This window comes from Ammospiza nelsoni, chromosome 3, assembly GCF_027579445.1.
Source record: "Ammospiza nelsoni isolate bAmmNel1 chromosome 3, bAmmNel1.pri, whole genome shotgun sequence".
In the NCBI taxonomy this organism is placed as follows: Eukaryota; Metazoa; Chordata; class Aves; order Passeriformes; family Passerellidae; genus Ammospiza; species Ammospiza nelsoni.
In genome coordinates this window covers 114033341-114047823 of record NC_080635.1, presented here as the reverse complement: position 1 = coordinate 114047823, position 14483 = coordinate 114033341, and the positions used below count along the sequence as shown (strand labels likewise).

General features: G+C 54.9%; 1 protein-coding gene across 1 annotated transcript; it reads left to right on the top strand.

The window, feature by feature from the left end:
* Nucleotides 1-984: 984 nt before the first annotated feature.
* PBK (PDZ binding kinase) lies at nt 985-12478 on the top strand. Its single transcript, XM_059467701.1, has 9 exons — nt 985-1123; nt 2420-2517; nt 4031-4121; nt 5186-5328; nt 7165-7334; nt 8429-8558; nt 10003-10179; nt 11970-12198; nt 12352-12478. The coding sequence occupies exons 2-9, from the start codon at nt 2469-2471 to the stop codon at nt 12476-12478; spliced, it is 1116 nt and encodes a 371-aa protein (XP_059323684.1). The 5' UTR covers nt 985-1123; nt 2420-2468.
* Nucleotides 12479-14483: the final 2005 nt, after the last annotated feature.

Genomic DNA, 14483 nt, shown 5'->3' with positions numbered 1-14483 from the left:
TTTTGGGGTTTTATTAGGGTTTATGGGGGTTTTATGGACATTTATGGGGTTTTTATGGCCGTTTATGGCATTTATGGGACTTTTTTGGTTTGCCAGGTTTATGGGGTATTTTTGGGATTTTATGGAAATTTATGGGGTTTTATGGGGGTTTAGGGGGATTTTTTGGGTTTTATGTGGTTTATGGGGTTTTAGGGGCATTTATGGGGTTTCATGAGGGTTGAGAGGGATTTATGGGGGTTTATGGGGATTTATTGGCATTTATGGGATTAATGGAGTTTATGGGGTTTTGGGGGATTTTATGGGGTTTAAGGGGTTAATGGGGGTTCATGGTGTTTATGAGGTTTAATGGGGCATTATGGGATTAATGGGGTTTATGGGGTATTTTAGGGGTTTTAAAGGGGTTTTGGGTATTTATGAGGTTTTATTGGGGTTTATGGGTATTTATGGGCTTTTATGGAGTTTGTGGGGGTTTATGGGGTTTTATTGGGGTTTATGAGGGTTTTATGGGGTTTTATGGACATTTACGGGGTTTTTATGGCATGTATGGTGTTTTATGGGGGTTTAAGGGGATTTTTGGGGTTTATAGGGTTTAGAGGTATTTTTGGGGTTTTTATTCGGTTTTCGGGAATTTATGTGTCTCCACCGACCCCCCCCCCAGCGCCCCCCAAAATTCCAGGGCACCCCCTCTCCCCTCTTTGACCCTTCCCAGCCCCCGGAGCGCCCCAAATCCCCCGCGCCGCTTTTGGGGCCGCCCCAAAACCCCCCGGGACCGCCCCAAGCCACGCCCACCCCGCGCTGGCCACGCCCCCACACTGCGCACGCCGCTTACGTCACCCCGCCAGCGCTCGGCCACGCCCTCGGCTCTGATCACGCCCCGCGCGGATCTGGCCACGCCCACATCCCCGCCTTCTCGCACCATATTTGGTGTTTGGCCACGCCCCCAGGAAGGGGCGGGGCCGGCGGGAGCGCGCGCGCGCGGTTCGAACGCGGCGCCCGAAAACGGCCGGAAAAGGCGGGAAAAGGATCCAGGGATTCCCCGGGAATTTCCTTGGGGTCGGCACCGGGAAAAGGATCCGGGAATTCCCGGGCACCGGCGGCCGCAGCCAGCGAACCCCGGAGCGAGGTGGGACCGGCGGCTCTTCCTGGGAACCCCCGGAGCTGGGATCGCCCCCCAAAATCCTGGGATTCCCCCCCAGTTCCCAATTCCCGACCCTGGATCCCAATCCCTGTGTTGGGATCCTCCCCCGCGCCACAATTCCCAAATCTGGGATCCCCCAGCCTGGGACCATCCCAGTTCCCGGGGCCGGGATTTTGGGGATCCCCCCAATTCCCAAATCTGGGACTTCCCGAATTCCCCAGTTTGGGACCCCCCCCCCCCATCCCAATTCCCAAATCCAGCCCCCTCCCCCCCACAATTCCCAAATCCAGGATTTCCGCAATTGCCAAAATTTCCAATTCCCAAATCCAGCCCCTCCAGTTCCAAATTCCAGGACCCCCCAATTCCCAAATCTAGGATTTCCCCAATACCCAAAATTTTCCCCTAATTCCCAAATCCAGGATTTCTCCAATTCCCAAATCCAGCTCTCACCAGTTCCCAAACCCAGCCCCCTCCATTTCCCAAAATTTCCCCCAATTCCCAAATCCAGGCACCCCCCATTCCCAAATCCAGGATTTCCCAATTCCCAAACACAGGATTTCCCCAATTCCCAAATCCAGAATTTCCCGATTCCCAAATCTGGAACCCCCCAATTCCCAAACACGAGACCTCCCCTAGTCCCTAAATTCAGGATTTCCCAAATTTGTGGTTTCCCCAATTCCCAAAATTTCCCCACTTCCCAAAATTTTCCCCCAATTTTCAAATCTGCCCCTGCCAATGCCCAAATCTGGGATTTCCCAATTCCCAAATCCAGCATTTCTCTAATCCCCAAATCCAGGGTTTCTCCAATTTCCAAACCCAGGATTTCTCCAAATCCAACCTCCCCCAATTTCCCAAAATTTCCTCCAATTCCCAAATCCGGGATATCCCCATTTCCCAAAATTTCCTCCAATTCCCAAATCCACCCCCCCCAATTCCCAAATCTGGGATATCCCCATTTCCCAAAATTTCCTCCAATTCCCAAATCCACCCCCCCACCCCCCCCCAATTCCCAAATCCAGGATATCCCCATTTCCCAAAATTTCCTCCAATTCCCAAATCCACCCCCCCACCCCCCCCAATTCCCAAATCCGGGATATCCCCATTTCCCAAAATTTCCTCCAATTCCCAAATCCGCCCCCCCGCCCCCCCCCACCAATACCCAAATCCAGGATTTCCCAATTCCCAAATCTGTGATTCCCCTCAATTCCCAAAATTCCCCCCAATTCCCAACCCGCCCCCCCAGTGCCATTGGGGTCCCTCACGTCCCCTCGTGTCCCGCAGGATCGGGATCATCGGGATTGGGATCGGGATCGGGATCGGGATCGGCTCCATGGACACCTTCCAGTCCCCAACGCCCTCGGCACGCCGGGACAAAGCCGGTGAGGAACAGCGGGAATGGCCTGGGGTGATCCCAGAGGGATCGGGATGGTCCCAGAGGGGTCGGGATGGTCCTGAAGGGATCAGGATATTTGATCCCGGAATGATCCCAAAGGGATCGGGATGTTCCCAAAAGGATAGGAATGTTCCCAAGGGGATGGAAATATTCCCAAAGGGACTGGGATATTCCCAAAGCCACTGGAATGCTCCCAAAGGGGTTGGGATGTTCCCGAAGGGTTTGCGATGTTCCCAAAGGGATTGCCAGACCCCAGGGGCTGTTCCAGGGAATGCCCTCATCCCAAATCCAAGGCCTTGGAAGGATCCCTGGGATGAATTCCAGAGGCTGCTCCAAGCCCTGTCTGACCTTTCCTGGGACAATCCCGCAGATTCCCGGAAAAACTCTGCCCGTCTCTCCCCATTCCTCTTCCTCCTCCTCATCCTCCCAGTTTTATCCCTGAGCACATCCAGGTGGGAAATCCCTGGGATCAGCTGGGATTGGTTTTCAATCCCCATTTCCCATCCCCGTCCCCATCCCTGTTCCCATTCCCATCCCAGATCCAATCCCTGTTTCCCATCCCCATTTTCCAATCCCTGTTTCCCATCCCCATTTCCCATTCCCGTTTTCCATCTCCATTTCTCATTCCTGTTTCCCATTCCCGTTCCAATCCTCATTCCCATTCCCGTTTCCCATTTCTGATCCGCATTCCCATCCCTGTTTTCCCATATCCATTTCCTGTCCCTGTTCCCATCCCTGTTCCCATTCCAATTTCCATCCCCATTTCCCATTCCTGTTTCCCATTCCCATCCCCATTTCCCGTTCCTATCCCAGCTCCCTTTTGTGCTGCCCAGAATTCCCCTCTGGAATTGGGGCTGGATCTGCGGGATCTCTGTTTTTTAGGGAACAGACCCCTCCAGGGAACGGAGCCAAAATTTGGGAAAACACTGTGGGGGTTGGAAGGAGCTTTCCTAAAAATCTGGGTCAGGAACAGGTTCAGAGCATCCCGTGGGAATCATGGAATATTTTTGGCTGGGAATTCTGACCATTCCCAGTTCTGCCAAGGATCTGCGACCCTGAAATCCCCTGGGATTTAAATCCTGCAGGGAATGGGGACTCCAGGGCTGAGAATTCCAGACAGGATCTGTTCCCAAAATCCAACTGAACTTTCCCAGGAAGTTTGAGGCCGTTCCCTCCCATCCTGTGGGTGATTCCTGAGGAGCAGATCCAGGATTTCCCCTGGGATCAGCAGATCCCATTCCCAGTTGGATTTTCCTGTAGGATCAGCAGATCCCAATCCCAGTGGGTTTTTCCACTTCCAGTGGATCCCAGCGGGATTGTCCATGGGATCAGCAGATCCCAACCCCAGAGGGGTTTCCCATGAGATCAGCAGATCCCATTCTCAGTTGGATTTTCCTGTAGGATCAGCAGATCCCAATGCCAGTGGGATTGTCCATGGGATCAGCAGGTCCTGATCCCAGTGGGATTTCCCATGGGATCACCGGGAATTCTCCCCGCAGAGCCCGGCCCCGTGTCCGTGACCATCCCGGCCTCTCCCTTCATGCAGAAGTTGGGATTCGGCACCGGAGTCAGCGTCTACCTGATGAAAAGGTTGGGAATGGCCTCGGGAATCCCAGGAAATCCCGGAGATTATCCCAGTTTTCCTCCCTGTGGATACAGAGCCGAGGGAGGAATTTGGGAATTGTGGAGTGGGGAAGGAATGTGGAGTTTTGGGATAACCCTGTCCCGGCTGGAATTCTGGGATTTAGGCTCCATTCCTGGGAATTCTGGAATTTGGGCTCCCTTATTTTGGGATAATCTTGTCCCAGCTGGAATTCCAGGGATTTGGGCTCCATTCCTGGGAATTCCAAGATTTTTGGGCTCCGTTGTTTTGAAATAACCCTTTCCCATCTGGAATTCCAGGGCTTTTGGCTCCATTCTTGGGAATTCTGGGATTTGGGCTCCATTATTTTGGAATAACCCTGTTCTGGCTGGAATTCAGGGATTTTGGATGCCTTTATTTTGGGATAGCCCTTTCCTGGCCGGAATTCCAGGATTGGGCCCCATTCTTGTGACTTCCAGGATTTGGGCTCCATTATTTTGGGATAATCCTTGCCAAGCTGTAATTCTGGAATTTGGGACTTCATTATTTTGGGTTAACCCTGTCCTGGCTGGAATTCCAAGATTTTGGGCTCCATTATTCTGGGATAACCCTTTCCCAGCTGTAATTCTGAGATTTTGGGCTTGATTATTTTTGGATAACGCTTTCCCAGCTTGAATTCCAGGGATTTGGGCTCCATTCTTGCGAATTCCAGGATTTGGGCTCCATTCCTGGGAAGTGCTAGATTTTGGGCTCCATTATTTTGGGATATCCCATTCCCAGCTGGAATTCCAGGGATTTGGGCTCCATTATTTCAGGTTAACCCATTCCCAGCTGGAATTCCAGGGGTTTAGGCTCCCATTATTTCGGGATAACCCTGTCCCGGCTGGAATTCCAGGGATTTGGGCTCCACTCCTTCTCTCCACCAACCCCACCTGGAAACGGGATCAAATAAAACTTCCCTTTCCCCGAAAATTCCCTGGAGGGATTCGCAGCATTCCCGTCCCGCGGCGGGCGGATCGGATCCCTTTCCCGTTGGGAATTCCGTGGGAATTCCAGCGTTTTTCCCGGGCAGGTCCCCGCGGGGGCTGCCCCGCTCCCCGTGGGCCGTGAAGAAGATCAACGCCGGCTGCTCGCAGAGCCAGCGCAGCCTCTTCCAGCGGAGACTGCGGGAGGAGGCACGGACCCTGCGGAACCTGCGGCACCCCAACATCGTCGGTGCGCGCTCCCGGGAACGGAGGGGCCCCATCCCATGGGAATGGAGGGGTTGGCTACATTGGGAATGGGGTTGGGTGCGATGGGAATGGAAATGGATTTGATGGGAATGGGGTGGGGTACATTGGGAATGGGGTTGGATCCATGGGAATGGAGGGGTTGGATTTGATGGGAATGGGGTTGGGTACATTGGGAATGGAGGGATGGATTTGATGGGAATGGATCCATGGGGATGGAGGGGTTGGATCCATGGGAATTGGTTGGATCCACTGGGAATGGAGGGGATTTGATGGGAATGGGGTTGGATTTAATGGGAATGGGGAAGGATCCATGGGAATGGAGGGGTTGGATTTCTTGGGAATGAGGATGGATCTGTTGGGAATGGAGGTGTTGGATTTGATGGGAATGGAGGGATAAATCCATGGGAATGAAGGAGTTGGATCCATTGGGAATGGAGAGATGGATCCATGGGAATGGGGTTGGGTACATTGGGAATGGAGGGATGGATCCGTGGGAATGGAGGGGTTGGATCCATTGGGAATGGAGGCATTGGATCTATTGGGAATGGGGTTGGATCTGTTGGGAATGGAATTGGATTTGTTGGGAATTTGGTTGGATCTGTGGGAATAGAGAGGTTGGATTTGTTGGGAATGGGTGGGCTGGATTTGTGGCAATGAGGGGATGGATGAATGGGAATGGAGGGGTTGGATCCATGGGAATAGAGGGGGAGATGAGGAGGATCAGGGATTGGGAAATTCCAGACCTCCCAGTGCCTCTGGAATTCCCAGGGAAGCCAGGGCTGCCCCTGAATCCCTGGGAGTGTCCAAGGATGGATTTGGAGCTCCCTGGGATCATGGGAGGGCTCAGGGTTGGACTGGGATGGGACTGAAATCCATTAATCCCATCCGGAATATTCCATGATTATGGTTGCTCCCCCATTCCCGTTGCCATCCCCATTCCCATCCCATTCTCACGGATCCCATTCCCATTAATCCCATTCCCATGGATCCCACAGCTCCGATTCCCATGAATCCCATTCCCCCTCCAATGGATCCCATCCCCATTCCCATTCTTACAGCTCCCATTCCCATGGATCCCATTCCCATGGATCCAATCCCATTGCCATTCCCACAATTCCATTCCCATTCTCATGGCTCCCATTCCCACAAATCCCATGGCTCCCATTCCCATTCCTATGGATCCCATTCCCACGGATCCCATCCCCATGGATCCCATCCCCTTCCCATGGATCCCATGGCTCCCATTCCCACTGATCCCACAAATCCCATTCCCACGGCTCCTGTTCCCACTGATCCCATGGTTCACCCATTGATGCCATTGCTCCCATTCCCATGGCTCCCATTCCCAGTGATCCCATTTGCACGGATCCCATTCCCTGTGATCCCATAGATCCCATTCCCACATATCCCATGGATCCCATCCCAATCCCAAGGAGCCCATTTCCATCCCCATTCCAATTGTCAGGGATCCAATTCCCATGGCTCCCATTGCCATGGATCCTATGGATCCCATTCCCATGGATCCCATTCCCACGGCTCCCATTTCCAGTGATCCCATGGATCCCACAGCTCCCATTCCCACATATCCCATGGATCCCATTCCTATGGATCCCATCCCAATCCCAAGGATCCCATTCCCATCCCCATTCCAATTGTCAAGGATCCAATTCCCATGGCTCCCATTCCCATGGATCCTATGGATCCTATGGATCCCATTCCCAGGGATCCCATGGATCCCATCCCATTCCCATGGATCCCATTCCCACGGATCCCATTCCCATGGATCCCATTCCCAGTGATCCCATGGATCCCATTCCAGGGTACCGGGCGCTGACGAAGGCTCCGGACGGGAGCCTCTGCCTGGCCATGGAATTCGGGGGGGAGAAATCCCTGAACGACCTCATCGAGGAGCGCCGGGAGCAGGGCCTGGGAATGTTCCCGGCAAACACCATCCTGCACGTGGCCCTCAGCATGGCCAGGGGCCTCCAGGTACCGGGAAAATCCCGGGGAAATCCCGGAATTCTGGGGAAACCCTGGGAATTCTGGGAAAGTCATGGGATTCCGAGAAGATTCTGAGATTCCAAGGAAATCCTGAAAATCTGGGATAAAGGGGAGCCAGAGGGGCTTTCTAGATGCTGGGATAGGGATGGGGATGGGTGGGATTTCCCGGCTGGGCTGGAATTCCCAGAGAATCCTGGGGAAAGTCCAAGGAAAGGTTAGGGCGGCCTGGGATTGGGGTTGGAATGGGATGGGATTGAAGGTCCCATCCCAAACCATTCCATGATTGTGGGATCAAGGATGCTCTGGATCCATCCTGAGGGATTTTTATGGAATTCGGGGATGGAAAAGGGAAGGGAGACCCTTCCTGGAGTCCTGAATTCCCAGTGAAGCCCCTGGATCCCGAAATTCCTTCTCAGGGAGGAATCGACATGGCGATGGATCCAATGCCAGGCTGGGAGAGCTGGGAATGGAGGGAATTCCTAGGAAAGAGGAGCTTGGGGGTGGGATTTGGGAAGGAATTCCTGGCTGGGCTGGAATTCCCAGAGAATCCCTGGGAGAGTCCAAGGAAAGGTTGGAGCAGCCTGGAACTGAGGTTGGAATGGGATGGGATTGAATGTCCATGGATCCCATCCCAAACCATTCTGAGATCAAGGACACTCAGGATCCATCCTGAGGGATTTTTGTGGAATTCGGGGATGGAAAAGGGAAGGGAGACCCTTCCTGGAGTCCTGAATTCCCAGGGAAGCCCCTGGATCCCGAAATTCCGTCTCAAGGAGGAATTGAGATGGGGCTGGATCCAACCCAGGAGAGCTGGAGGGGGATTTGGGAAAAGGGCCTGGAATGGCAGCACAGGGAATGGCTCCCACTGCCAGAGGGTCGGGATTTTGGGATGTTGGAAAGGAATTCCCAGTTGGGCTGGAATTCCCAGAGAATCCCTGGCAGTGCCCAAGGAGCGGCTGCAGGATTGGACTGATCCATGAGATCCCCCAATCCACGGATTCCGAGCCACCCCTGAGGTTTTGAGGCTGGATCCGGGATTTGTCCTTGATCTGAATTCCCGGCATTCCCGGGGTTTCCCGCAGTACCTGCACACGGAGCAGCGGCTGCTCCACGGCGACATCAAATCCCCCAACGTCGTCGTCCGCGGCGCCTTCGAGACCGTCAAGATCTGCGACGTCGGCGTCTCCCTGCCCCTGGATGAGAACCTGACAGGTGGGAACCCGGGAATGCCCGGGAATGGGTGATCCCCGTAAACTGGTATGGAGTGTGGGACTCCCATCCCATGGATCCCATTCCCAGCATCCCTTTGATCCCTGGATCCTGTGGCAGTGAGTGATCCCCTTCCCAATCCTGTTCCCGATATCCCGTTATCCCGCTGCAGTGAGCGATCCCATTCCCACTCCCAATCCCAATATCCCTTTGATCCCATTATCCCGCTATCCCTCTGCTGCCGCTGCAGTGAGCAACCTCGATCCCAATATCTCCATCCCAAAATCCCTTTGATCCCATTATCCCGCTATCCCTCTGCTGCCGCTGCAGTGAGCAATCCCATTCCCAATATCCCGATCTCAATATCCCTTTGATCCCATTATTCCCAATTTGTTCCCTCCGCTCCGTCGGCAGTGAGCGATCCTGATCACATTCCCAATCCCCTTCCCTATGTCCCTTTGATCCCATTCTCAATCCCATATCCCAATCCTGATATCCAGTTGATCCTGATTTGTCCCTGTTATCCCTGTGCAGTGAGAAACCCGTCCCTGTGCTACGTGGGCAATCCCGATCCCAATATCCCATTGATCCCAATATCCCGTTTTTCCCGCTGCAGTGAGCAACCCATCCCTTGCTACATGGGCACGGAGCCCCATTGATCCCATTATTCCCAATTTATTCCCGATTTTTTCCTGTTATTCCCATGGCAGTGAGCAACCTTTCCCTGTGCTACGTGGGCACAGAGCCCCATTGATCCCTTTGATCCCGTTATTCCCTGCACAGTGAGCGACCCCTCTCTGTGCTATGTGGGCATGGAGCCCCATATCCCATTGATCCCAATATCCCGTTTTTCCCGCTGCAGTGAGCGACCCATCCCTTGCTACATGGGCACGGAGCCCCATTGATCCCGTTATTCCCAATTTGTTCCCGATATGTTCCCGTTTTTTCCTCCACAGTGAGTGACCTGTCCCTGTGCTACGTGGGCACGGAGCCCATTTGATCCCATTGATCCCGTTGATCCGGTTATCCCATTGATCCTGTTATTCCCGATTTATTCCCGTTTTTCCTGCTGCAGTGAGCGATCCGTGCCTGTGCTACGTGGGCATGGAGCCCCATATCCCGTTGGTCCTGTTGATCCCATTGATCCCGATTTATTCCCTCCACAGTGAGCAACCCGTCCCTGTGCTACGTGGGCACGGAGCCCCATATCCCATTGATCCCGTTATTCCCAATTTATTCCCGTTATCCCTGTTGCAGTGAGCGATCCATCCCTGTGCTACGTGGGCACGGAGCCCATATCCCGTTGATCCCATTGATCCCGTTATTCCCGATTTATTCCCGTTTTTCCCTGTGCAGTGAGCGATCCATCCCTGTGCTACGTGGGCACGGAGCCCCATACCCCATTAAACCCATTATTCCCGATTTATTCCCGTTTTTCCCTGTGCAGTGAGCGACCCCTCCCTGTGCTACGTGGGCACGGAGCCGTGGTCGCCGCCCGAGGCGCTGGAGCCGGGCGGGGCCATCTCGGACCGCGCTGACGTCTTCGCCTTCGGCCTCACGCTCTGGGAGATGCTGGCCCTGAACGTGCCCCACCTGCCCCCGCTCCGCGACGACGGATCCGACGGTACCGGGAACACAACGGGAATGACGGGAATTACGGGAATTATGGGAATTGCAGAGAGGGAACGGGCGTGGGGAAGGGATCCGGGGAGTGCTCGGGTGGGAAAGGGGCTCCGGGATTTGGGGAAAGGGGAATGGGATGGGATGGGATGGGATGGGATGGGATGGGATGGGATGGGATGGGATGGGATGGGAAGGGATGGGATGGGATGGGAAGGGATGGGATGGGAAGGGATGGGATGGGATGGGATGGGATGGGATGGGATGGGATGGGATGGGATGGGATGGGATGGGATTCCCGCTGGGAAAGGGGAGCTTGGGATTGTGGGATCTTGGGAAGGAATTCCTGGCTCAGCTGGAATTCCCAGAGGATCGCTGGGAGTTTCCCAGGGTGTATTTGGAGCACCCTGGGATGGTGGGATTAGAGTGGGATGGGATTGAAGGTCCATGGATTCCATCCCAAACCATTCCAGGATTCTGGGATCAAGGACACTCAGGATCCATCCCAAGGGATTTTTATGGAATTTGGAGATGAAAAAGGGAAGGGAGACCCTTCCTGGAGTCCTGAATTCCCAGGGAAGCCCCTGGATCCCAAAATTCCTTCTCAAGAAGAAATCAGGATGGGGCTGGATCCAATGGCAGGCTGGGAGAGCTGGGAATGTGCAGCTGGATCAGGGAAGGATCCAGGGAATCCTTGGAGCCGCTTCCCCATCCCAAAGGGGCTCCAGGAGAGCTGGGATTTGGGCAAGGGCTGGAGGGGCAGGAGGCAGGGAATGGCTTCCAGTGGGAAAGGGGAGCTTGGGATGGTGGGATCTTGGGAAGGAATTCCTGGCTGGGCTGGAATTCCCAGAGAATCCCTGGCAGTGTCCAAGGGTGGATTTGGAGCACCCTGGGATGGTGGGAAGTGTCCCTGGGATGGGATTGAAGGTCCAGGGATCCCATCCCAAACCATTCCAGCATTCTGGGATCAAGGACACTCAGGATCCATCCCGAGGGATTTTTATGGAATTTGGGGATGGGAAAGGGAAGGGAGACCCTTCCTGGAGTCCTGAATTGCCAGGGAATTTCCTGGATCCTGAAATTCCCTCTCAAGGAGGAGTCAGGATGGGGATGGATCCAACCCAGGAGAGCTGGAGAGGGATTTGGGAAAAGGGCCTGGAATGGCAGGAAAGGGAATGGCTCCCACCATGGACAGAGAGTCGGGATTTGGGAATCTTGGGGTTTTGGGATCTTGGGAAAGAATTCCTGTCTGGGCTGGAATTCCAGAGAATCCTGTGGGAGTGTCCAAGGAAAGGTTAGGACCCTGGGAACATCAGGAAGCGCCAGGCTGGGATCAGGGCAGGATTCCTGGGATCTGCTCCCTGCCGCCATTGCAGAGGGTTGGGATTTTGGGATCTTGGGGTTTTGGGATTTTGGTAAAGAATTCCTGGCTGGGAAGGTGAGGAGGTGCAGTGTCAGGATCACTCTGGGAATTTCAGGAAACACCGGGCTGGAATTGGGGCCGGGATTCCCGCTCCCTGCCGCCATTCCAGAGGCTTGGGGTTTTGGGATTCTTGGATTTTGGCGTTTTTGGATCTTGGGATCTCAGAAGGGAATTCCTGGCTGGGAGGGTGAGGAAGGGCTGGGCTGGAATTTCCAGAGAATTGCGGAGAGTGCCCAAGGAAAGCTTGGGATCACCCTGGGTACATCAGGAAGCGGCAGGCTGGGATCGGGGCCGGGATTATTCTCGGTATCCGCTGCTGACGGCCGCTCCCCCTCTCTCTGTCTCCCTGTCCCTCCTTCCCGTTATCCCAGAGGATTCGTGCTCGGAGGATTCCCTGGACGAGGCGGCGTACCAGGCCGCGCTGGGGTCGCGGCCGCCGCTGCCCGCGGAGGCGGCGCAGGAGCCCTCACAGCGGCCCGTGCGGGAGCTCTTCTGCGCATGCACCGCCCGCGAGCCCCCGCGGCGCCCCCCGGCGGCCACCATCGTCACTGCGCTGCTGCAGCTGCGGGAATGCCAGGAACGGGAACAGCCGGGGGGAGAGCGGGAATGAGGGGCGGGATAACGGGAATAATGCCGGGATAACGGGGTGGGAATGATGAGGGACAGCGGGGATAGCCGGGATAACACTGCAGGAATGAGGGGTGGGGGACAGCGGGAATGATGCGGGACAACAGAGCGGGAATGCCCTCGCAGCAGCCCGTGGGGCGCTCTTCTGCGCATGCGCGGCCCGCGGCGCCCCCCGGCGGCCACCATCGTCACTGCGCTGCTGCAGCTGCGGGAATGCCGGGAACGGGAACAGCCGGGGGGAGAGCCGGAATGAGGCGGGATAACGGGAATAATGCCGGGATGACGGGGTGGGAATGATGAGGGATAGCGGGGATAACACAGCGGGAATGATGAGGGATGGGATAGCAGAGCAGGAATGCCCTCAGCGGCCCGTGCGGGAGCTCTTCTGCGCATGCCCCGCCCGCGGCGCCCCCCGGCGGCCGCCATCGTCCCTGCGCTGCTGGAGCTGCGGGAATGCCGGGAACGGGAGAGCGGGAATGAGGGATGGGATAACGGGAATAATGCCGGGAGAGTGGGAATGAGGGACAGGGGACAGCTCGGGAATGCTGAGGGACAGCTCGGGAATGATGGGATAACAGAGGGGGAATGACGGGATAACACAGCCCTGAGGGACAGCGGGAGTAGCCGGGATAACAGAGCGGGAATGAGGGATGGGGGACAGCTCGGGAATTATGAGGGAGAGCAGGAATGCCGGGAGAGCGGGAATGAGGGATGGGGGAGAGCTCGGGAATGCCAGGATAACACTGCGGGAGTGATGGGATAACAGCCCTGAGGGCAGAGTGGGAATGCTGGGAGAGCGGGAATGACGAGGAATAACAGAGCGGGAATGATGGGATAACACAGCGGGAATAGCCGGGATAACACAGCGGGAATGAGGGACGGGATAATGGAACAGGAATAGTTGGGATAACGGAACGGGAATAGTTGGGATAACGGAGTGGGAATGACAGGATAACCACGGAGTGGGAACAGCCGGGAGAGCAGGAATGATGAGGGAATGAGGGACAGAGTGGGAATGCCGGGATAACAGAGCGGGAAGAACGCCAGGAGAACGGGAATAGCCAGGATAACACAGGAGCGGGAATGATGGATGAGGGACTGCGAGAACGCCGGATAACACAGCCCTGAGGGACAGTGGGAATGCTGGGAGAGCAGGAATGATGAGGGATAACGGAGCGGGAATGATGAGGGATAACAGAGCGGGAATAGCCGGGATAACAGAGCAGGAATGAGGGATGGGATAACGGAACAGGAATAGTTGGGATAACAGAGCGGGAATGCCGGGATAACTGACGATGGAGCAGGAATTCTGGGATAACACAGCCCTAAGGCACTGGGATAAGGGAGCAGGAACTCTGGGATTGCGGAGTGGAAATTCTGGGATAACAGAGCCCTGAGAGACCTGGATAACAGAGCGGGAATTCTGGAATGACAGAGCTGGGATTCCGCGATAACGGAGCGGGAATTCCTGGATAACAGAGCCCTGAGAGACTGGGATAACAGAGCTGGAATTCCACGATAACGGAGTGGGAATTCCTGGATAACAGAGCCCTGAGAGACTGGAATAACAGAGCTGGAATTCTGCAATAACGGAGCGGGAATTCCTGGGATTACAGAGCCCAGAATTCCAGAGCCTTGAGAGCCTGGGATAATGGAGAAGGAATTCCACAGCCCTGAGAGACTGGGATTATGGAGCTGGAATTCCTGGGATAATGGAGCTGGAATTCCCAGGATTATGGAGCTGGAATTCCTGGGATTATGGAGCTAGAATTCCCGGGATAATGGAGCTGGAATTCCTGGGATTATGGAGCTGGAATTCCTGGCATAATGGAGCTGGGATTCCCGGGATAATGGAGCTAGAATCCTGGGATTATGGAGCTGGAATTCCTGGCATAATGGAGCTAGGATTCCCGGGATAATGGAGCTGGAATCCTGGGATAATGGAGCTGGAATTCCCAGGATAATGGAGCTGGAATTGCTGGGATTATGGAGCTGGAATTCCCAGAATTCCAGAGCCCTGCGAGCCTGGGATAACAGAGCTGGGATTCCTGAGGTTCCAGAGCCCGGCATTCCCAGGATTCCAGAACCTGACACTCCTCCCACTTTTCCAGAGCCTGATATTCCCAGATTTCCAGGATGTGGCTCTGGATCCTGACATTCCTGGAATTCCAGGGCCCTGACATTCCCAGATTTCCGCCAGGATGTGATTCCTGACGTTCCTTGAATTCCAGGGCCTGAAACTCCTGGAATTCCAGAAT

Bases quoted from the DNA above. Each gene is read 5' to 3' on its own strand.
- PBK (XM_059467701.1), top strand. From the start codon at position 2,469: ATGGACACCTTCCAGTCCCCAACGCCCTCGGCACGCCGGGACAAAGCC. The intron at 10,180-11,969 runs GTACCGGGAACA...CCGTTATCCCAG, and splicing joins CCGCGACGACGGATCCGACG to AGGATTCGTGCTCGGAGGAT. The intron at 12,199-12,351 runs GCGGGAATGAGG...ATGCCCTCGCAG, and splicing joins CGGGAACAGCCGGGGGGAGA to CAGCCCGTGGGGCGCTCTTC.